Source organism: Bos mutus, chromosome 21, assembly GCF_027580195.1.
Source record: "Bos mutus isolate GX-2022 chromosome 21, NWIPB_WYAK_1.1, whole genome shotgun sequence".
Taxonomy (NCBI): Eukaryota; Metazoa; Chordata; class Mammalia; order Artiodactyla; family Bovidae; genus Bos; species Bos mutus.
Genome location: NC_091637.1, coordinates 21,859,257 through 21,882,870, shown reverse-complemented (window position 1 = coordinate 21,882,870; position 23,614 = coordinate 21,859,257). Strand labels below are relative to the sequence as shown.

General features: G+C 46.6%; 1 protein-coding gene across 4 annotated transcripts in view; it reads left to right on the top strand.

The window, feature by feature from the left end:
• Positions 1–23,614, top strand: part of HOMER2 (homer scaffold protein 2) — a 136,791-nt gene that overhangs the window by 87,742 nt on the left and 25,435 nt on the right. For all 4 annotated transcript variants that reach the window (XM_070358368.1, XM_070358369.1, XM_070358371.1 and 1 more), the window contains exons 2-3: positions 2,133–2,289; positions 9,764–9,895. In XM_070358368.1, coding sequence (XP_070214469.1) covers positions 2,133–2,289; positions 9,764–9,895 — 289 coding nt within the window. The remainder of the gene's footprint in view (positions 1–2,132; positions 2,290–9,763; positions 9,896–23,614) is intronic.

Genomic DNA, 23,614 nt, shown 5'->3' with positions numbered 1-23,614 from the left:
TAAATTGAGGTATAATTGACATGTAACATTGTTAGTTTCAGTAGACAACAACGATTTGGTATTTGTATACTTTGCATAATTCGATCCTTTTAAAAAGATTTTCTGTATTCCTGCCCTTTCAGTCGCTCCCTCCTCTTAAACATACAGAACTCCAGGTGAGCAAGTGTTTTCCTTTCTGGTGTTGTACTTGTATGGTTAGCAGAACGTGGCACCGAGTGTACAGATGCAAGGCTTTCCCGTGTGGATTGATTAGGCGGGCGGGTATTCACGGGCACACACATGCTCCCCAACGGCTGGTCCCCCTCTCAACAACAGATGCAGAACACTACAGTGAGAATATTCCTTTGTTTCCACAGCTGTCATCCTGTGGCCAGAAGCCTGTCAGTTTGGGACTGAGTGGGTGGGTGAACCTGGTCACTGTGGCAGGAAGACAAGCGTCCTTATGATCCACACCCCGGAGACTCTTAAACTGCTCCTGGGACCTACAGGGGAATGTTTCAGGGGGCTAGGAGTGCTGAGCTCTGTCCCTTCTGGAAAGCTGAACTCTAGAAACAGCTGCATTGAAGTAGCAGGAAGAGCGTGCCCTTGGCTTTTATTCATTCAGAGAAATAGTCATGAGGAAGTTTCTGCATTATCTACAGTCACAGTTGATGGCTAATGCTGGTATTCGTGGTGTTATTCAGTATCTCTTGCATGGGGTGCAAATGCCTAGTAAATTGCTTTTCTAGGATACAGTTTCTCTCTTAAGAAAGGGTTTCCTTTCCAATAGTGAGCCTTGTTTAGTCAGGATGGGTTCAGAGATGACTTTACCTAAAACCACTCCTTTCAGAGACCAGAGCACCTAAAATTCACTTTTTCCTTTTGATTTTATCTTCTGTTTCCACTTGGGTGTCCCATTCTTTTATGTTGTCTCTTTGAATTGTGAGGATTAAAAAAATTAATTTTTCTAATTTTAATTTAATTTTTGTCTCTCATAAGTGCTTACTAAATCGATAGCATTTTATGAATGAGAGGATTATTTTTACATCCTGGTGTTGTGGCTTCCCCCGACCCCCATTTTGTCTTATTCGGAAAGGATTTTCCAGCCAGTTAACCTGAATTACCTTTCTTCAAAAATAATTATATTTTAAGAAATTATATTTTGTAATGAGTCTGTGATTTATTTTGTGCTACTTTGTGAAGCAGACACATTAAAATATGAAATGCAGTGAAATCCATTATAATTTTTATTCATCTGCCTTATTAATGCTATTGTCAAGATCTAATTAATTCCTAACTTAATAGAAACATAGACACCGTGCTAATTTGGTTAATAATCACATTAAGAGTTTACAGGCGTCTGAGTGAAAAAGCAACAATGCAGAGACAAGAATAGCAAAAGAGATTTAATGAATACTGTATAAAACCCAAAGATTTGTAAGTTGGAAACATAAAACTTTAAGGCCCAGTCAATTATGAATGAATGCATCATTCATAAAATGCTGCAAATATCAGTAGTATTTAGTAGAAATACAGTTGTTGCTTAGTTGGTAAGTCATGTCCCCATAACTGTAGGGGACACAATTACATGGACTGTAGCCCACCAGGCTCCTCTGTCCATGGGATTTCCCAGGCAAGAATACTGGAGTGGGCTGCCATTTGCCCCTCCAGGGGATCTTCCCAACCCAGGGATTGAACCTGCATCTCCTGCTTGGCAGATGGATTCTTTACCACTGAGCCACCTGGGAAGCCCATAGAAATATAGTATGAAGTCACAAATGGTTTGCAAAATCTTAAAACTGTTGCAGAGTCCCTACCTGCCAATACATTTGTTGCAAAGCCCTAAAAACTGCCAAGAGGATATCAGAAAAAGAACAGGACCCTTGACCAGGATGTAAAAACACAGCACCAGGAGTTGCCTTTTAAGCAAATTGCTCATTAAGCCAATTGCCCCTCAGCCTCAGGGTGTTGGGTTTCAGTAACCACTCCTCAGGTGTCTTTTTTACCTCCTCTCTTCCCTTTTCTTGTTTTCATTGTTCTCATGCATATGTATCTTTCCCCATAAATGATTAAAATCTTAGGTGGCTTAGAAATCATAAATCATACATGAAGCCATGTTCCATCAACTCACGGGCCTGTCTCTCCTCTTGCAGAGAACAGCCCATCTTCACTACCCGAGCGCATGTCTTCCAGATCGACCCCAACACCAAGAAGAACTGGGTGCCTGCAAGCAAGCAGGCTGTCACCGTCTCCTACTTCTACGATGTCACAAGAAACAGCTATCGGATCATCAGTGTGGATGGAGCCAAGGTACCATTTCACTGGCTCATTTGAACCTTCCCAGTCACTTATTTTTCATCAAAAGCAATATGATATATTTTTAAGGTTCACTTACTGTACGTCCTACAAACGTATCCAACTCTTTGTGACCCCACGGACTGTAGCCGCCGGGCTCCTCTGCCCGTGAAATTCTCCAGGCAAGAATACTGGAGTGGGTAGCCACTCCCTTCTCCAGTAATATGTCTTGCAAACAGATTGTACCTTCTTTTTCCCCTCTGTGCTGTACAGCAGGTTCTGTATTTTATACATAGTAATATATGTCTGTCAATCCCAATCTCCCAATTCATGCCACCCCGCTTTTTCCCTCTTGGTGTCCATACATTTCTCTACCTGTGTCTCTATTTCTGCCCTGCAAATAAGTTCATCTGTACCATTTTTCTAGATTCCACATATATGCATTAATATACGATATTTGTTTTTCTCTTTCTGACTTACTTCATTCTGTATGACATTTAAAAGAATAGATTTCCTTGTTAGCACATTGTCTTCATAAGGAGCATTATAATTCCATTTTGATAATTCTACCAAGGACCTATAATGTCCTTAACCTCTCCCATTATGGTTAGATACTGAAGTGGCTTTCAGTTTTTTCACTATTATAGATAATGAGCATCTTCATGAAACAGATAACCCTTGTTTGTTCATTGTGCTTATTGCTTTTTTAAATAAATAAAGAATTTGGCTGCTCCGGGTCTTAGTTTCTGCATGTGAACTCTTCATTGCAGCCATGGGATCTAGTTCCCTGACCAGGGATCAAACCTGGGCCCCCTATATTGGAAGCATGGAGTCTTAGCCACTGGACCACCACGGAAGTCCCATGCCTATTGCTTTCTTTTGGATAATTCCTTAGAACAGATTCCTGGAAGTAATATTATAGGTCAAGATATTAACACTTTATGGCTCTTGATGAATATTGCCAAGTGGGTTTCCAAAGAGTTCTGTCCTCCAGCCTGTATAAGAATGCCAGTTTATTGCATCCTCGCCAGCCTTAGGTATAAGATCTTGTTTGGTTTTGGTGTTATTAGCTATGGGAGTTGAATTTTATTAAGTGGTTTTAGAGTATTTCTTGAAAAAATTTTTTCCTGGTGTTTTCATTATTCTGCCGTCTTCCTCAATATTTTAAAAGATATTTATTTCTTTATTTCACTGCACCAGATCTTAGCTGTGGCATTTAGGTTCTAGTTCCCTAACCAGTGATTGAGCCCAAGTCTCTTATGTTGGGAGCTCAGAGTCTTAGCCACTGGACCCCCAGGGAAATCCCTTCCTCAGTATTTTGCCATATTATTATGGGAGCAGAGTAAAGGAGGGTTATCAATAGACATATCACCAAGTTTACAAAAGAAAAGAGCTAGACTCGATGCTTCATAGTTTTTTCTGTGTCTTTAATCTGTGTTCATCCTGATGGACATTTTCACATGGATTATCTGCTGTCACCAGAAATTCAGTGTATCTGAAGCTGAATACCCTTATTTGTCCTCTAAACCACCTCTCCATTTTCCCAGTCATTTGTTGCCAGAAAATATTTTTAAAAAGAAAGCAAATGGAAAAGCGCAGGGTCAGTTCCCTTTTAGTTGATCAAATGAAAGCCGGACTCACGTTTATGCCTCGTTCTAGATTTCAAGGCCATAACTCTTGTCCTGGTACAGTCTTGCTCAGACTGTTGCAGTAGCCTTCTGACTGGCCTCCTCCTGCCTGCAGTGTGTCTGGTCAGTGCTCCTAGGCAGTTGGAAGCAGGGGAGTTTTGGGTGCAGACTGGTTGCAGAATGGGGCCTGGCTGTGGGCTCCTCCCTCCATGACCTCCACGACCATGGAGCAGGAAGCCTCCATTGAGGATCCCCCAGGAACATTCTGAGAGCTCGTGGTACCCTGGATCTTTTGATGAGGCTCCCGTCTTCAGGCAAATTCTCCCTTCAGCTTAAGTTCTCTAAAGGCCTCCTTTGTACTCTCAGCACTGCTGAGGTTGCAGATAGAGGAGCTTGGCCTCGCAGTCCTCTCTCTTCCTTCAGGTTGCCACAGCCCTTACTCATATTTTACACTGAGTTCACCCTGCTGTTGAGGCTTGACAGACTGCTGCCTGTGCCCAGGTCCTCAGATACCAGCTCCCAGCTCTCTGAGTTAGGGCACACTTCCCGCTGCAAGCTGGGTGATCAGGTGTGGCAGGGATCCGGTGAGCACTAAGGGAGTGTGCAAGTGCCTGGCGCATAGTAGGTAGGCACCTTGTGTCTGAGGATTGAGTATCTGGAAGGTGCTTTTATTTTTTTTCCTTCCTCTGGGAAACATGGTGATAATGCCGTTGTGTTACCGCTTTCCTTCTCTGTGCTTTTGGACTGGAATCTCCTAGACTCTTGCCAGGATGTTCTGCTCAGGGTGGTGAGTCAAGCTGTCTTGCTTTCTTTTATCTGTAGATCCTGTCAGTTCATCCTCCATCCCTTGAGATGGGTTTGCACTTTTGTCAGCTGAGTTATCCAAGGATAGAGTGGGCTTAAATACAGATCAAATGACTTTCCTAGAGAAAGTGTTTTAGTCCTATTAGCTGGGCTCTGAGTAATGTGTCAGCGTGTCAGCCACTGCAGCGCACAGCTCTGCAGCTCCTGAAGCTGTGACAGTGGTGGGGTCAGAGCCAGAGGAGCCAACTCTGAGCAATCGGATGGGTGGAGGGCCCCCACTACAGAACAGAGTTAGTTCAGGCTCAGTGTGGGGCCTCCATCAAGTTAGGAGTCACTTAAAAAGTGGGAAAGGGGGCACTTCCTTCATGGTCCAGTGGCTAAGATGCTGCACTCAGCACTCCTGAGTTCGATCCCTGGTCATGGAACTAACGAAGATCCCTTCTTTATGTGCCCCAATGAAGATCGAAGATCATGAGTGCCACAGCTAAGACCTAGTGCTGCCAAAAAGAAAGTGAGAATGGGGAACTCAGGCTGTGGGGTGCCCCTGGAATCCAGCACTGGAGAGCCCAAGGATCTCCAGCCACCCCTCCTATGATGCCCAACCACCCGGAGTTCCAGGGGCCCACCTAGAGCTTCTGCCTAAGCAGCAGGGCACATGCACTGTGACTGGGCCTTGTTCTACAAAAAGGGAGTGTCCTGTGATGGAGCAGAAGGCCCAGGTAGTGGGAGGGGCTGGCCTTAGTTGTTCAGTGACTGTGAATGGCACTTGGGGCTGAGGGTAGGGGATGAGTGTCCTGTCCTGAGAGCTGGAGCACAGGATACCAGATAGGGATCCCCAGGCCACCTCGGCCCTGCCGGACCTTTCCTGGAGCTGCTCGGCCAGTTCTAGGTCAGCTCCTGCACCTCCAGCTGCTCCACACATCAGGTGAGACATGGAGAAGGACCCCAGCATGGCGATGGCCACCACCCAGTCTTATGCACCTTCCTCCTCCCAACCCGTGGCTGAATTCCTTAGCTCCACAGCCCCAGCCTCCACCCTGCTCCAGTGATCCAGATGGATCTCCTTCCTTTCTTCCCAGGGACTGGAGCGGGGCACAGTGTGCTGACCTGAGCCAGGGTCGTGCCACTCTTGTCCACTGCCCATCTGCATCCCACCCCTGCTTCCAGCTCCCCAGCTCTGTGTCCCACCACGTTGGGACAACTCCGCTTTGTTTTAGGCTTTTGCTTCCAAGTGTTATCTGAACTGCGATGACAGATGGTCAGGTGCTTTGAGCCTTGGGGGCTGTGTCTTGGCCCACAGGCTGCAGCTCTGACCTTGGGCCTCCTGTCCTGCCTCTCTCTCCTGGCCTGGCCATATCAGGTCTTATGCTTGATGCTGCTGGGCCAGCTGTCCCTCTGCTGCTGCGGGCTGGAGGGGAAGCCTGCTCTGCCCCTCCCAGATGAAGGAGTGCATTTGCTTCAGGGACAGGCTGCCGGTGTGAACAGGACTCGAAGGTTGTGGTGAGCAAAGGCCACAGCCGTGGAGCCCACCATGGGCACCCTGCAGAGCAGGGCTCCCCGTGAAGTGAGGAGGTGCAGCAGCAGCTGTCACAGCTGTTGTTTGCAGTGGGCACAGCGGCCCCTCTGCCCTCTCCATCACTTGCCGTGCTGTCCTTGGGGAAGGCTGCCAGGAGGCCCCCTCCTTCCCCTGAGAGCTGTGGGTGCTGCTTATCATAGGAGAAACCTATGCTCAGACCTGTGTCTCCTCCTTCCTGAAACACTGAGGTGCTTGCTTCTTCCAGGGAGAGTATTTCACATCTCAGTCACAGTTGCCCCTCAAGGCATATGTTGGTGGGAATACATAGCTCCAGCGCTGCCTGGGGGCTCTGTGGATCCATTTCTGGGAGGGAGGGCTTCCAGGAGACTGTGCTCTTGGAGGAGCAGGCCTGGCTTACCTGTGGGGTCCCAGCACCAAGCTAGAGTGGGCGACGCCATAGATGTGGTGGCGGATGGGGTCAGGCCTGCAGGAGGTGTGCCATGTCCACAGGCCAAGAGGAGGGTCACCACCAAGACGGAGCCAGGATGGAAACCTCAGCATATCACCCCAGGTCAGCCCTGCGCATAGACAGAGGAGAGCCACGTGAGGCTACCTCCCACCTCTCAGCTTCCCGGAGCCCTAATACAAGCCGTCATATCACCCACAGCCACAACCAACAGCTGTGTGAGTGATGGCGAGCTTCTGCCCAGAACCGCCAACTCCATTATAGAGGAACTCCGTTCCCAGAGCATTTGTTAATTGAGCCATCGAAGCGCTTGATTTCATTGTGCTGTTGGCACTCTTTGCAGACAGCGTTAATCATTGCCATCCTTATGAGAAATTGCCTGCACCCGTGGACAGGATCTGCCTGGAGCAGGTGTTTCTCCCAGGGGCTCTGGATGGCTCTCCTGCCCTTGGTTCTCAGTTATTTATAGAATCACGGAAGCCTGTATCGGAAGAGACCATAGAGGTCATCCAGTCTAGAAATATTTAGCAGCACCTGCTATGTTCTGCATGATCACCAATGTTCAGAAGATACAAGCCCTGAAACCCTGACTTGTTTGGTGTTTTCTTCTAGGAATGGAAATTGCTTTCAAGAACACAGTCAGGGTCCCCTTCTCCACCCATTATTATGATTGTTGTTGTTGTTCAGTCACTAAGTCATGTCCAACTCTTTGCAACCTCATGGACCACGGTATGCCAGGCTCCCCTGTCTTTTACTATCTCCCAGAGTTTGCTCAAGCTCATGTCCATTGAGTCAGTGGTGCCATCCAACCATCTCATCCTCTGTCACCCCCTTTTCCTCTTGCCCTCAATCTTTCCCAGCATCGGGGTCTTTTCCAATGAGTTCACTCTTCGCATCAGGTGACCAAAGTATTGGAGCCTCCACTTCAGCATCAGTCCTTCCAATGAATATTCAGAGTTGATTTTCTATAGCACTGACTTGTTTGATCTCCTTGCAGTCCAAAGGACTCTCAAGAGTCCTCTCCAGCACCACAATTCAAAAGCATCAATTCTTGGGTGCTCAGCCTTCTTTATGGTCCAACTCTCACATTATAGTTTCCTCTTTTGAATCAATATAGACCACTTTCTATTAAGGGAGCAAACATAGGAAAGGTTCTCAGCACATAGTAGGATTTCAGTGAATGTTGGTTTCTTTTCTTTCCTGACTTTTTAAAAATAAAAAATAATAAAAGCATCTATTGATAGGAATTCCCTGGTGGTCCAGTGGTTAAGACTCTACATTTCTAATGTAGGGGGCACGGGTTTGATCCTTGGTCAGGGAACTAAGATCCCACATGCCATGCACCGTGGCCAACATATTTTTTTTAAATGTTTTTGAAAATAGTCTATTCATACCTTTTCTGGAAGCAGGCACCAGGTCTTTTAATTGCTATAAGTCACTCCCAGCCTCTTGTGGAAAATTTCTAAGTCCTTCCAGCTTCTCTCTCCTTGGATTGAGGAAAACTTGCCTTGAAAAGGAATCCACGGGACCTGCCTCACATTTTGCGACAAGCAGCCTCCTCTGAAGTCTGGAGCCAGACGGGAGACTGGAGGCACTTAGCTTTTTTGCTTCTTCCAAGTACCTCTTAATGGCATGTGTTCTGTGCATTTTCTGAAAAGTTGATTTCAGGGCTCTGCAGGAATTGAGTCTTTACCAAGGAGTCTCTTTTTTTCCTCCATGAAAGTTTCAGAGAGAATTCACAGAAAAAGAAAGGAGTAGGCATAGGGGTCAGGAGTCCACATTAAACGTTGTGCTTTAATCTTTTTTTTTTTTTTTCTTTTTTGGCCACAGCGCAAGGCATGTGGAATCTTGTTTCCCTGACCAGGGATTGAACCCTGATTGCCTGCAGTGAAAGTGCAGGGCCTTAGCCACTGGACTACCAGGGAAGTCTCAAGGCCAGGACTCTGGACTCCTTCCTGTTTGTGCCTTGGCCAGCAGAATCCCAGGCACACAGTGAATGTTCAGTGAGCGCTTGTGGAATGAGTGATCACCTCCGCATTCATCCTCTACTCTTCTTCACTCGCTCTGGTCCCCAGGGGGCTGCCCTGTTGATGACATTGGAGGGCTTGCGGGGCCACTGGCTTCTGGTTGGCTCTGGTGGGTGGTGGGAAATCAGAATGGCAGAGTTGAGGGCATTTGTCCTGTGGGCTTCCTCTCCTGGGGGCTCACCATGTGCTGGTGTGGCCCTCAGCAGAAGGTCACCTCTCTTGTTAACACAGCCTGTGCTCCATGACTGTCTCCTTCCACGTCCCACAGCCTCTTCACTCCCTCATCCTTTATTTTATTAATTATTTTTAATTTGGGGAATGCACTGTGAGGCATGTGGGATATTGGTTCCCTGACCAGGGGTGGAACCCATGCCCCCTACAGTGGAAGCATGGAGTCTTCACCACCGGACCACCAGGAAATTCCCACACCTCCTCATCCTTTAAAGCCAAAGGGCAGCAGCAACAGCTAGCCCCGGATCCCTGCACTGTCCTTACAGTCTCCATGCACCCAGCTCACACCTGCCTAATTAATCTGTCAATCAACTCTCCACCAATTATCCCAATCGGAGTGTACCTTTACTTTCCTGTGGGAAAGCAGCAAGCCCCCACTGCTCATGAAGATTTTAAGTGATTTGAGGTGGGCCCCGGGGCTCCAGGCACTTAGAATGGTGAGCAGCTGTGTTCTTCAGAGGATTTGTGACACGGCTAGGCATTCAGGACAATCGGATGCACAACAGCTTTGGGATAATAAATAGCAGTTCTGGAAACTATTCTGTCCTTAGGAGAGACTCTCTCCCACTGATAACTTGTGAAATCTTATTTTAGGCCAACTGCCTGTTTTTAAGTCTCTAAAATTGCCCCTTATCATGGTGGTGTGTGTATGACTCAGTGTGGGATGAGCCAGAAGAGGAAGAACTCAGGACCACATGAAACAGTGGGGGAGGTAGGCTTTACATACGAGCTTTGCCAACAGAGGGTGTTTTTAAGGACTCCCTTGGGTGTCTAATTCAGTGTTTCAGCATCAACTCTTTGGGCTATTTCTCTGCAGGTGATCATCAACAGCACAATCACGCCCAATATGACTTTCACCAAAACGTCACAGAAGTTTGGGCAGTGGGCGGACAGCAGAGCCAACACGGTGTTTGGTTTGGGGTTTTCCTCGGAGCAACAGCTGACAAAGGTAATCAGGTGGTCCTCCCCACAGCACCATGAGTGCCGCTGTCCGATGCGTAGTTGCCTGTCAAGGGATCCAGCACTGCCACTGGTGAGCAGGTTCCTCTGTGGCCTTCAGCCTCTCCCCTTGTGGAACTGCAGGGCTGCCAGACCAGATGACCTTTTAGAAATCACCAGGTTCCTTAAAAATGGAGATGTAGTTTGGAGAGGGAAAACGTCTCTAAAAATGCTGCATCCCAGCCTCAGGACTAGCTTTGCCTAGTGTCCACAACCCCCCACCACCCCAGCTCCCTGCACCCAGGGTTTGTCTGACAGCCAGCAATGTCAGTGACTCTATGGTTGGAGCCCTCAGAGAAAGGGAGCAAGGTGATGCTCGGTAAGAGTTTTGAAAAGTTTCGGCTCCCAATTTCCAACATGCATGCAGGTGGCGGGGGTGTTTCCTACAGCACCAAACAGTTCTCAGCCCCCTGTGGGGTGTCCTGCAATGCACCTCAATTTGACACTGTTTACCTGGAAGTAGTGTCTGCTCCCACAGGTTTAGGACTCAGTCCTACGAGATCCCCCCTACTTCAGACTCCCAACTGTCACCTGTGTTTCTAACTGACTGATCCCCTTCCTAAGGTTTAATTAATTTGCTAGAGCTGCTTATAGGGATTCCCTCATAGCTCAGTCCAGAGAAGGCAATGGCACCCCACTCCAGTACTCTTGCCTGGAAAATCCCATGGACGGAGGAGCCTGGTGGGCTGCAGTCCATGGGGTCTCGAAGAGTCGGACACGACTGAGCGACTTCACTTTGACTTTTCACTTTCATGCATTGGAGAAGGAAATGGCAACCCACTCCAGTGTTCTTGCCTGGAGAATCCCAGGGACGGGGGAGCCTGGTGGGCTGCCGTCTATGGGGTCGCACAGAGTCGGACACGACTGAAGTGATTTAGCAGCAGCAGCAGCATAGCTCAGTCAGTAAATAATCTGCCTGCAATGTGGGAGACTCAGGTTCGACTGCTGGGTGGGTAAAATCCCCTGGAGAAGGAAATGGCAACCCACTCCAGTATTCTTGCCTGGAGAATCCAATGGACAGAGGAGCCTGGTGGGCTACAGTCCATGGGTCGCAATAGTCAGTCACGGATTAGCAACTAAACCAGCACCAGCACCAGAGCTTCTTATAGAACTCAGAGAAGCGTTTTGCTTACTAGGTTCAGTTCACTCAGTTGCTCAGGTTACCAGTTTTTAAAAGGGTATATGTCAGGAACAGCTGGTTGAAAGAGATGTTCAGGGCGAGGTGCGGGGGAAGGACGGAGCTTCCACACCCTCTCTGAAGTATGCCCCTCTTCCCATACCTCTCCGTGTTCACCCACCCAGAAGCTCTCCAAACACCATCCTTTTGGAGTTTTATGGAAGCTTTATTAACTAGTCATGATTGATTACATCATCCACCTTTGGTGGTTGGTTCAGCCTCCAGCCCTCTCCCCTCCCCAGAGGGACTAAAAGTCCCCCACCACCTCCACCTGTATTCATGATTGGTCCCCCTGGCAAACAGCCCCCATCCTTAGGTCCTTTCCAGAAGTCACCTCATTAACATAAACCCGGTTTTGATGGAAAGGGGGTTGTTCTAAATCACAAGACACCCATTTCTCCCCTATGGCTCTGAACTCAGAACTGAGGACAAGAAACCAAATACGACAAAAGATGCTCTCACTGCCCAGGAGCCCGTGGAGGAAGACCAATATGTGCATTTCTTATATGTCACAATGTCACAAGCTCTTAACCTGAAGTCCCCACAACCCTTCAAATGTCACCCAACGTTCTGTGTGTGTGTTGCTGTTTTTTCTAGGGAAAGGGTTCATAGCTTTGCTTTGGTGGCCCAAGGGGTCTGGGGCACTGACTGTGGATGGTTAGAAAGGTGTTGAGGAGCCGAGCAGGCTGACCACAAACAGAACAGTGAGGACTGAGGGAACAAACTGACCACTCTAAGAGGCCTCCCCTAGCCGATTGAAGGGCCAGCAGCTTGTTTTAGGAGAACAGGTTTGCCTGTAGGATGGTGGAGAGCCCTGTGTAGGTGTTGAGAATGTACTGGTTAAAAGCAAGACTGCCTAGGGACTTCCCTGGTGGTCCAGTGGTTAGGACTCCACGCTTCCACTTCAAGGGACACGGGTTCTATCCCTGACCAGGGAACCAAGATTCCACATGCTGCAATATGGCCAAAAAGGAACAAAACAAAACAAAAAGCAAGACTGCTTAGTTTGTGTGACACAAGAATTTACTGGAAGAATATCAGAGTATCCAGAGAACCCAAGAGAGAGTTGAAAATCTGAGAAGGGCTAGAGCCAGGCTGGCTTTGGGCAGCTCAGCTCCCGAACTTGTTTCTCATCCATTTCCTTGACCATCTGACTGGCTGCTGGGCAGGTGTTCAGTGAGCTCCTGCTGTGCCGACACGGAGCTGGGCCCCGAGGATGCAGAGCGGGTGTCCTGTGCCCGTGCCCCTTAGAGTCCCAGATGCCTGGGGAACTCACGGAGCTTTTAGTGCAGACTGGGCTGCTTGGGTGCCCTGTGCACACTGAGAGGGACTTTCACAGAGCGGGACTGAGATGAGTCAGGAAGCCACTGTGAAAGGACTTGCTACATGCACCTTTCATTTGTCCAGTGTGTGCGTGTGTATGTGTGTGTGAACACCACATATACACACCTGCACTTTCTAAGGAGGCATCCAAACCCAGCACCTGCACCCAGCCACAAACGAGCCCCCTGATGAAGGGCACACCACAGACCGTGTTGCTCTGCGTCCCAGCTACTGAGGACGCTGCCCCTCGAAACCCAAACCCCAGATGGCCTAGTAGCACTCTGCGCATTCTCTTATTCCAGCCCCTCATAGACACGTTCTCTCCTGGGTACTAAAGTCTCCAGATCTCCAGGGCTCAGCATCATGGGGCAGGAAGCAGAAACCCGAAGGGTAGCTCGGGGTGTAAACGTGGGAGGTGCCATCTCCATCTCTGGTCCCTCAGTCTCTGACCATGGCCCTGAGGAGACGCATCCCATCCCAGGGGCCTGCGTGATGCCTGTGTTCTAACAGGCAGCACGGCAGAGTTCTGGAAGGCCTGCTGCTTGGGCTGATAGGGTTTGTGGGAGGATCGAGAATCCTGTGGTGTGTAGACCTTGCAGAGAAGCTGGTTGGTTGTTTGGAGGTGGTGCTGTGTGGTATGGAAGGCATTAAGTCAGTCTAAGGGTGGCGGGGCCGGGAGACCTGATGGTTCACAGTCCATGTCTGTTTTCTGAGGATAAATCGCTATGTGCTCTGGAGGAAGGGCCTGGTGCAGTCAGCTTTCCCCAGGGCGCTTCCTGGTCACTTCCTGGTCACTTGGCAGAATCTAGGCCTCAGGGTGGGTCCCTGTTGTTGGCAGTTGACACTCGGCAGGGCCAGAAGTCAGAGAGGCCATGGGAGGAGGAGGTGTTGTCAAAGCCACAGTTCTATCCCTGGTACCAAGGCCAGTGTGTCCATAACCTTCTGAGCAAGTGCCTGGGGAAGAGAGTGACTGGGTGTCCATAGAGCATCTTTCCTGTCCCTAGTTCTCAGGATTCTCTTTGCTAAAGGGTGGAGGCTTCAGAAAAGCATGGTCTTAGTCCGTTCAGTCTATTATAACAAAATACTATAGATGGGTGTTTAAACAGCAGCTTCTCACAGTCTTAGAGGCTGGGGTCTGAGATCAAGGTGCCAGCATGGTCAGGGTGAGGTGAAGGCCCTCTTCTGGGTTGCAGACTGTCAGCTTCTCATTGGAAGGAGGTCAGTTCCGCTCTCTGAGGTCTCATTTTTAAGGGCACTCTTCCCATTCATGGAGACTCCATCCTGTGCCCCAGTCACCTCTCAAAGGCCCCGCCTCCTAATCATCACACTGGCATTTAGGATTTCCACCTACAATTTTGAGGGAGAACACGGACTTTCAGTCCATTCATTGCAGGCATTCATGGGGAAGGTGAATATCTCCAGCCTCTGGCTCCACTTGGACCCACTGTTATAGCCATTTCCCAAATCTCTTTGTCACTAACCCTTCAGCTTGGTTTCTTCCCAATCCCTCCCATGCAACTTGGCCCTCAACCGTGTCCCCAGGGCTCAGTGTAGTTCCCAACTCCAGGCCACCTCTGCTGTGCACACCAGGCAATGAGATGTTCAGATCATGCCACAGGGAGCATTTCCCTTTCCCTCCATCCTCCAGATAGCAGAAGGAACACGAGCAAAATCCTGACGCTGTGTAAGGGAAGCTGCAAACAGTTCACTGTTGATAGGGCGCCCGGGTTTCGGGGGTGGGCAAGGCTGATTAGAGGCCAGCTCTTGAAAGGGCCTTCTGTGCCATGCCGGAGTCTCTGGACTTTATCTCACGGCCTGTGAAAGACTTTAAGCTAAGAAAGAAAATGATCAGATTTGCACTTTAGGTAGATTTTTTTTTTCTGACTTCAAGACAGATTAGCTTGTTTTCATCCAGATCAGAGATGAGGAGGGCTTGCATAAGAGCTGGAGAGATTTAAGAAATATTGAGGAGCTAAAGTGGCAGAATTTGGTGAGAGGATGTGGGAGGCAGAGTCTGTGGGGTAGTGATGGATGGACGATGTGATGCCATTTTCTGAAATGAGGCAGAGGAACAGGTGCTGTGAGGATGTGAGAAAATTTCTGTAAAGTGGAAGCAAGTCTGATGGTGATTTGTTGAAAGAATCATTAACCAGAACGTCTGTCGGAAGTGGCTGGTAGGGATTGCATGCCTTTTCCCTCTGAAAAAGTGCCTGGTGGAGAGAAGTGGGGTGGCGGAGCAACGCCTGCCCTGCTGAGTGACTCGTATCCAGGCTGAGAGGGCTGGAAACCTCACGATGCTGGGGAGGGGCCGATAGGGTGGCTTCTGTCAGAGATGGAGTCCTGTCTGGGGCCTCCTCCTTGGCTCACCAGCCCCTGATCCCACCCAGGGCTGGAGTTCTCCACAGAAGCTTTGAGGGTTACCTTCAGCTGCCTAGAATAACTTCTTCAATCTTTGGAGGACTCAGAGTAGCTAGGAAGGACAAAGGGGGAACGTTTCAAAGAAAAGAATTGAAAGATGGGAGAACTCAGAAGAAAAATGAGAAGAAGTGGTTAAAGTTCCATTCTTTGTGCCTCTGAGAACTAAAGAGACCTTGGGCTGAGCCTGCATCCAGGCGTGGCCACTTCTAATTTTTCCCAGATGGAAGAAAACATCCTGTCATTAAAGAGGAGTGCCCTGTCACCCCGAGTCACCCAGGCTCCTCCAGCGGCGTTGGAGTCCCGTTCTGTGACTGTGACCTGCCATTGTCACAAAGACTTATCAAATAAGCCCTGAGATGCCTGCTTTGTTCAGAATGTTGCAAATCAACTTCTCCCCTTTCTCATTGAAGGGAACGATTAACCGCGCACTGATAAATTGCCATGAAGTGAGGCCGGCAGTCTCGACAAGTGGCAATTAGTGAGCACAGAGGAACTTGGGCCCAATGGGTTCCCGAGGCATGTTGCTGAGGGGACAGCTGTGGCTGAATATTCCCAACTTCACGGAGCAGCCACCCACAGGCCTGAAAGGGGAATTGGTAATCAAACACTCTAACTAGCCTGGAAAAAGGAACTCCACTGTGGATGTTAGCATTTAAGAACACTTCATACATACTTCTTTTTTTACTCCTCCAGAAGGAAATAGATACCTTGATCTTCATGGCTCCTGTTATAAGGACCACTTCATACCAAAATCCAGAAGGTATTACAGGGACACTTTCCGCTCTCTGTACAGGCTTTCCAAAACAACAGGAGCTGTGTACTCCCAAGGGTGAGCTGGAACGCTGTTCACCCACTGGAAAGGGTGTAATGCCTCAGCCTGCTGGAGAGTGTTGAAAAGGGACTTGCCTGTTCTGACAACTAGAAAGCCTTCTGAAGAGATCAGAGGAAGGAGAACCAAGTGTAAGAATGAGCCAGTCATCCAAGTTTAGACAGTTCCTGGCATCTGACCTTGATACTTTTGGCTCCGTCTCATCCTGCCACGAAGGGGAGTAATCAGGTTGGAGTTGCTCGTGCTGTGATTGATCCATTATTCTTTGTTGAAAGAATAATTAACCAGAACTTCTGTCAGAAGAGACTGGTGGGGACTGCATGCCTTTTCCCCATGAAGAAGCGCCTGGTGGGAGAAGGCAGGTGCTGGGAGCGATACCTCCCCTGCCAAGTGTCTCATATCCAGAGTGATAGGGCTGGAAACCTCAAAGTGCTGGGGAAGGTCACTTCTAATTTTTTCCCAGGCAGGAGAAAATGTCCTGTCATTAAAGAGGAGTGCCTGTCTCCCTGGGTCACCCGGTCTCCTCCAGTAAGAGTTCTTACAGGAAGCCCAGAATGGTTTGAGGGTTACTGTCAGCTGCCTGGAACAAACACATTCTGCCACAAAGGGCAGTGATCCAGGATGGAGTTGCTAGCGCTGGGTGGTTGGTCCAGCTAAACCCTGAGCCCCCTAAGTGGCATTTGCTTTTCAGTTATCTCTAATTCAAATTTGCATTCTTAACGCTTCCTTCATTAACTCAGTGTCCTTGTAAGAACATTTCCTGATCTCCTACCTTTCTGATTTAAAAGGCTCACTTTTCTTTCAGTGGAGGATATTGATCATTCTTCTGATAGGTTTTAGTTAGACTGTTTGGTGGCTACAAGTAGCAAAGATCACGGTGCTTATTCTTTTCATACGGAAAAGGCGTCCTGAGGCAAGCAGTTGGCATCAGTACAGTGCTCCATGATTTTGGGTGTAGGACTGTGTGTGTTTCGTTTCTTTGCTTATCCTTTTTCCTTGTGATGATAAAATGGCTTCTCAAGCTCTGTCCATCACATCTGCATTTATAGCAAGAGGGAGGAGGCAGGAGGATGGTGCCACAACAGCATCCCTGTAAACTCCTGTGGCAGATTTCTTTTGGGAACCCAGTGTCAGTCTTGGGTCCCTGGACCACCCTCCCATACCCACTTTCAGGGAGAAAAAAAGAGGCAGAGAAATGACTTACCATGATCATCTTAGATCAGTTTTTATTCTCTACCATCTAGGAAATTTCTGTTCTAGACAAATCAAGATTCTCTTAAGCTAAAAGAAAAGAAGAAATGGATTTTGAATAAGCAAATAGGTAATGTCTGCCATAGAGTCTTCAATGGCCAGGGCCCCCACCCAAAAAAAAATGAAATAAAACAATAATTTTTCACTTTCTATCATAATATGATGATTTTGATTATTAAATTACTGCCACACATTTAAAAACTACAGAAAATGATCCTAATGAGTAAAGACATTAGAATTTGGCATCTATTTAGAAATATTTATAGTTTGAATATTCTTTGATCCATGGGTTTTATTTATAGGAATCTATTCTAAGGAAATAATTGTAACTGCGTACAGAGAATTAGCTACAAGAATTTTCCTCATGGCATCAGTTATAATACACCAGCCTAAATGTCCAGCTATAGAAATTAGTTAAATAAACTCCAGTATACCCTTCAGGGTAATATTGTACAGCAATTCAGATAATGTAATAAAAGATAATTACATGGAAATATTGTCATATTAATATGACAATAAAGTAGCGATAAAAGCGGATGTGTTGGGTTGGCCAAAAAGTTCATTCGGATTTTCTGTACGATGTTATGGAAAAACACATACGAACCTTTTGGCCAACCCAATACAATATCATTCTGTTTTTTAAAATATCTGTGTAATGGATGCATATGTACAGATAGAAAAAAGTTAAAAAAATTCACGTGGTTAGTGCTTATCTCTGGATGATGTGACTCTACGTTTTTAAAAAATATTTTTCCTGAACTATACTTACTAAATGTACAAGCATATGTGCTTTTTCATAATAAGTGGGGAAATATTAGAAAGCTTAAGACTTGGAGAGAGGAGCTTTTTCACCAAAGGACAGTGAAACTACTTGTGTCCCAACAGTTGGAGGCTCTGAGTGGAAACCTTCTCCATCCTTCTCCCAGGGCTCCCTGAACTGCTTCCAGTGTTTCATGATGATAGATAACGCTAGGATTAACATCTTTGTATAGAAGACCTTTTTTTTTTTTTCTCTCTCAATTATTGTTGTAAGATAGTTTCACAAAAGTGATACCACTAGGCCAGTGGGTATAAATGTTTTTTCTCACTTATGATCAGTAGTTCCAAACCGCTTCTCCAAGGGGCTTCACAGTCACAACATTGCCAGGAATACCTTGCCAGCACAGGGTATCATAATTGTATTTAGTGTTCGCTAATTTAGCAGGCCAAGAATGGTGCCCCATTATTTTGCTTTTGAATTTCCAACAAGGCTGAACGATCTTTTCTTTAAGTTGCTTACTTATTCTATTTTTTTATTTGTGAGTTTTGCCGTTTATCTATTGGGATTTTCATATTTTCCTTGTCAATTTGTACAAACTGTTTTTATACTAAAGATAATGACCCTTTTTCTATTGTACTAGTCTAAAGAGAGATATTTTCCCCAGGCTGTAGTTTCCCTTCTGAGTTATTTTCTTTCTTTTTATATACAAAAGCTTTAAATTGTTAGGCAGGCAAGTCTGTCACTTTGTGATTTTCCTTTTATTTCTTCCAGGTTTAGAAAATTACCCTCACACCCCTCAAGCAGAAGTTTGATGAATGTTCAACTCTGTTTGGATCCAGATTTTACAAACACAAAACAACTTACACCTTTAACTCATCATTAATTTATCATGCTACTGGTTTGTGTAAGGATTTAAATCCATTTCCCCTCAGTTTGCCAAAATTATTGCAATTATATTTTGAATAATTTTCCTCATTAATTTATGATTCCTCCTTTGTCATAGCTAATTTTTATATAAATGGTAGGGCCCATCCTGCCACTGCTTTTTAAATGATTATTCAGGGACTTCCCTGGTTGCCCAGTGGTTAAGACTACTCTCCCAATGTAAGGGGCACAGGTTCGATCCCTGATCAGGGAGCTAAGATCCTACATGCCACATGGCACACCTTAAAAAATATATAATAATAAAAATAAATAAGTGATTATTTATTTAACTAAAATTTGTCTGATAGGGCTTATCCTACTTCATGAGATTTTGAGCTTATTTTCTGATAAAAATTCTTTTGATTATCACCCATTTAAATATAAAGTCCTCTACAGACCCAGAATTCCTTTGAAGACAGGAACTAAGTCCTTCTTAAGTATTTCAGTGTACCTAGAGAGAGCTAGTTAATATTTTTGAATGAATGAATTCACCCTTTTGTGGGGCTCTGTTACTAAAATTTGTGGCTTTTTTTCCCCTCATGGCATGTGGGATCTTAGTTCCCCTATCAGGAATCAAACTCACGTCCCCTACGTTGGAAGCACAGAGTCTTAACCACTAGACCACCGGGGAAGTCCTAAGTTCGTGGTTTTAAGTCAAATCAGGGCCGTGAGCAGCTGTGCTTCCCTTTGTTGAATGCCCATCGCAAAGCCCCATCTCTCATCCTCCAGGGATCCATGGAGGTTGCATTATTATTACCCATATTTCACAGATTAAGAAAGCAAGGTGTATAGTGGTTCATTTGCCTGCATTTGAAAGAAGGATAAGGGTTAGAGCTGGGCATCTTAGCTAAGGTAGCAGTTAAGTAGGTAAATCACAGGACCCTGGAGTGTCCAGCACTGGCGTCAGATGGTTGTGTTCAGTCCCAGTGTGACCTTGGCCAGTTACGAAACCCATCTGTGCTGCATTTGCATATTGACAGTAGTAAGAGGACCTCAGAGTGGCTGGGAGTGCATAGTATAACTGTGCATATACATGTACTGTTTTGCCCTTTTTGAGATGCTCTAGACTGAACTGAACTGAACTGAACTGAGGCTGTTACTGTTCACAGGCATCCCTTGGAGATACCGTGGATTTGGTTCCAGACCACTGCAATGAAGCAGATATTGCATTAAAGCAAGTCACAAATGTTTTAGCTTCCTAGCACACATAACAGTCTTATTTGCACTATACTGTAGTCCATTAAGTGTGCACTAGGATTATGTCCAAAATAATAATGTATATACCTTAAATACATAGTGGCTTCCCTTGCAGCTCAGTTGGTAAAGAGTGTTCGTATTCCTGCAATGCAGGAGACCCGGGTTCGAGCTCTGAGTTGCGAAGATCCCCTGGAGGAGGAAATGGCAACCACTCCAGTATTCCTGCCTGGGAGATCCCATAGACAGAGAAGCCTGGCAGGCTACAGTCCATGGGGTCGCAAGAGTCAGACATGACTTAGCGACTAAACCACCACCATACCTTAAATAAAAGTACCATATGGCTAGAAATTGCCAACCGTCATCTGAGCCTTCAGTGAATGTAGTGACAACAAAGATCAGTTATCACAGATCACCATGAAAGTTTGACATACTGTGGGAATTACCAAAATGTGACACAGAGACACAAAGTGAGTAAATGCTGTTGGAAAAATGGTACTGATAGACTCCTCAGTGCAGGGTTGCTGCCAGTTTCAATCTGTAAGAAACGCGGTATCCGTGAAACACGGTAAAGCGCGGTGTGCCAGTTTAATAGCACTGTCACCTCAAGGTGACATCCTTTTGAGATGTTCCAGGCTGTTACTGTTCACAGGCATCCCTCGGAGATACTGTGGATTTGGTTCCAGACCATTGCAACGAAGCATGGCACCCCACTCCAGTACTCTTGCCTGGCAAATCCCATGGACGGAGGAGCCTGGTGGGCTACAGTCCACGGGGTCGCTAAGAGTCGGACATGACTGAGCGACTTCCCTTTCACTTTTCACTTTCATGCATTGGAGAAGGAAATGGCAACCCACTCCAGCGTTCTTTCCTGGAGAATCCCAGGGACGGGGGAGCCTGGTAGGCTGCCGTCTACGGGGTCACACAGAGTCAGACACGACTGAAGTGACTTAGCAGTAGCAGCAATGAAGCAAATATTGCGGTAAAGCAAGTCACAAAATTTTTAGCAATGATAGAGCTGTCGCCCGGGCTATTCACTCCATTAACCTCTGATTTTCTAATCCTCAGGCCTTATCTTTGCCTTAAAGGTTCCCATGACCTGCCTTGGAATTAAAGCTTTTATAATGTTCTTTTAAAGAGGAAGTGAGTAGAGTTCTATTTTAAGTACAATTCTCTTTGCAAATGGAAAACCCCATCGATAAATGTTTAACAACTGTTGTGCAAGTCTCTGGCATTCGTGTAGGCACACGAAAGTAATGGGATGTGTAGATGATCATGTAGAAATCAGATCTAGGCTCCAGTTCAGGTTTATTATTTACTAGCCATGTGACTATGGGCAAATATTAACCTCTCTAAGACTCTATTTTCTTATCAGGAAACTATGAATAAGAATTCCTGTCCAATAGAGGGTAACAAACAGGAGAATTTGTATTGAAAGTCATTAAATTTCTGTGACTTCCCTGGTAGTTCAGTGGTTAAGCTTCTGTATTTTTAATGCAGGGGGTACAGGTTCAGTCTCTCGTTGGGGAACCAAGATCCCACATCCTGCAAGGCGTGGCCAAAAAATAAATAAAACTTAATAAAAGAAGCCATTAGACTCCTTGCCTTGTAAATGTGGCTCTGCTGAGGGTCTAGGGGAAGAGGGTGATAGTTATGCCCACCCAAGGCAAAACTGTGGGATATCTGGAGGGACCAGCATGATGGGTATCAGGGGACCAAGAGAGAAGGGACCACTGGACCTTCTGGACTGAGTCTCCAGGAGTTGAGCTGAGGGTCATCATGACAGTCAGGGTCAGGAGGGAAGCCCCAAGCTCCGTCCAGAGGCCCCTTGTTTTATCAAAACCTGGCAGGGCTTTATTGACTGACTTGTTTGCCACTCTCTCCTGCTACCCAAATCTGGAGCTCTCTCTGATGCTTACAATGTTCATATCCCAGCACCTAGCTTAGGCCACGGCCCCATATTTGTTTGCTGAAGTCCTGAATGGTGCTCAGACCATGTTTGTTGACTGAGTAAACATGACCCTGGCGATGACATTTCTAATCTAGTTTATAAACAACTTCAAATAAGACCCCGAGAAAAAGAGACCCTGACAGGTGCAAGAAGGGTCTGTAAAAAAATAATGCCTTTGGTTTGGGAGCCTGGTGAAGTATTTCCATGCCTGTGAGTACCTCCAGTACCATGGTACCTCCCCAGGTCCTTAGGTTCGGCCGTACTTTGACATGTTTTTTTTTTTTCCCAAGAGGGTGGAAATGTGCAAATCTAAAACCCAGAGCTCATTCATTCTCTTAACAAACTTACTTATACCTGCTTTCCACCTGGTCTCGTGGGAAGGTACAAAGGGGAAAAGCATGGGCCCTGCCATCAAGGAACTCATGACTTGATGCTTTTACTTACGGGGCCCCTAAAAGGAAGGGGGATGCTTCGTCCATCCTCTCTGGGCCTCAGACCTTTTAAGCAACAGGTAATGTGATTTTTCACTGGCAGCTCTGGGTTGGTTAAATGAAGCCCTGTGTCAGTGGCTTTATTTCCAGGCCTGCAGGAGCAATGCCAGCCAGCATTGCAAGGCTGACCTTTTCTGCTTCCGCCAGGTGCTTGGTTTACCAGCAGCTGTCATCCAGCAGGGTTTCCCAAAGCAGACCGCTATCGTTGACCTTGTGAGACACTCAGGGGGCAGCCTATGCCCAGAAATCGAGTTCTTGGTGAAAGCCACAGCATTGTCGGTGGCATTGGCACTGGCTGGCTTTTTCTTGCTACTCAGCAACCACTTTGGGCTCTCTCTTGCTGTGTGATGTCAGCATTAGCTATGACAGGCAGTTCTCTGTTCAGTGTATTTGCTAATTAAAATCAGTTGCTTTGTCAGTGACACTAAAGCAGTGATTTATATGACTGCTCTGGGATTTTAATAATATTTTAATTTTAATAAAATATTAAAACATTCCTTTAAGCAGAGAGCATAGTAGAATGAACACCCACAGATGCATTACATAAATTTAATAGTGAACACTTTGCCATGTTTCTTCATCTGTTTTCAGGCTTTGCTGGTAGCTCAGTTGGTAAAGCATCCACCTGCAATGCAAGAGACCCAGATTCAATTCCTGTGTCAGGAAGATCCCCTGGAGAAGGGATAGGCTACCCACTCAAGTATTCTTGGGCTTCCCTTGTGGTTCAGCTGGTAAAGAATCCGCCTGCAATGTGGGAGACCTGGGTTTGGAATGTCCCCTGGAGAAGAGAAATATTCTGGCCTGGAGAATTCCATGGACTATATAATCCATGGAGTCATAAAGAGTCAGACATGACTGAGTGACTTTCACATGTTTTTATTGTTATTGAAATACTTTAAATTACAGACATAAAGACATTTCATGCCTAAATACTTCATAGTGTATGTGCGTGCTCACTCACTCAGTCGTGTCCAACCCTCTGTGACCCCATGGACTGTAACCCACCAGGCTCCTCTGTCCATGGGATTTCTGGGCAAGAATACTGGAGTGGATTGCCGTTCCCTTCTCCAGGGGATCTTCCCAACCCAGAGATTGAACCCACATCTCCCACATTGACAGGGGGATTCTTTACCACTGTGCCACCCGGGAAGCCCAAATCCTTCAGTATTTATCTCTAAATAATGACATTTTCCAATAACCACAACATCAGCAGCACTTCTAACAGGACTAATAAAACAGTAACTCCTTGGTGTCATCTTATCCAGTCCATACATATCCCTTGTTGTTGCCCAGAAATCTTATAATTGGTCTGTTTAAAAGAGGACTCAGACTTCCCTCGTGGCCCAGTGGC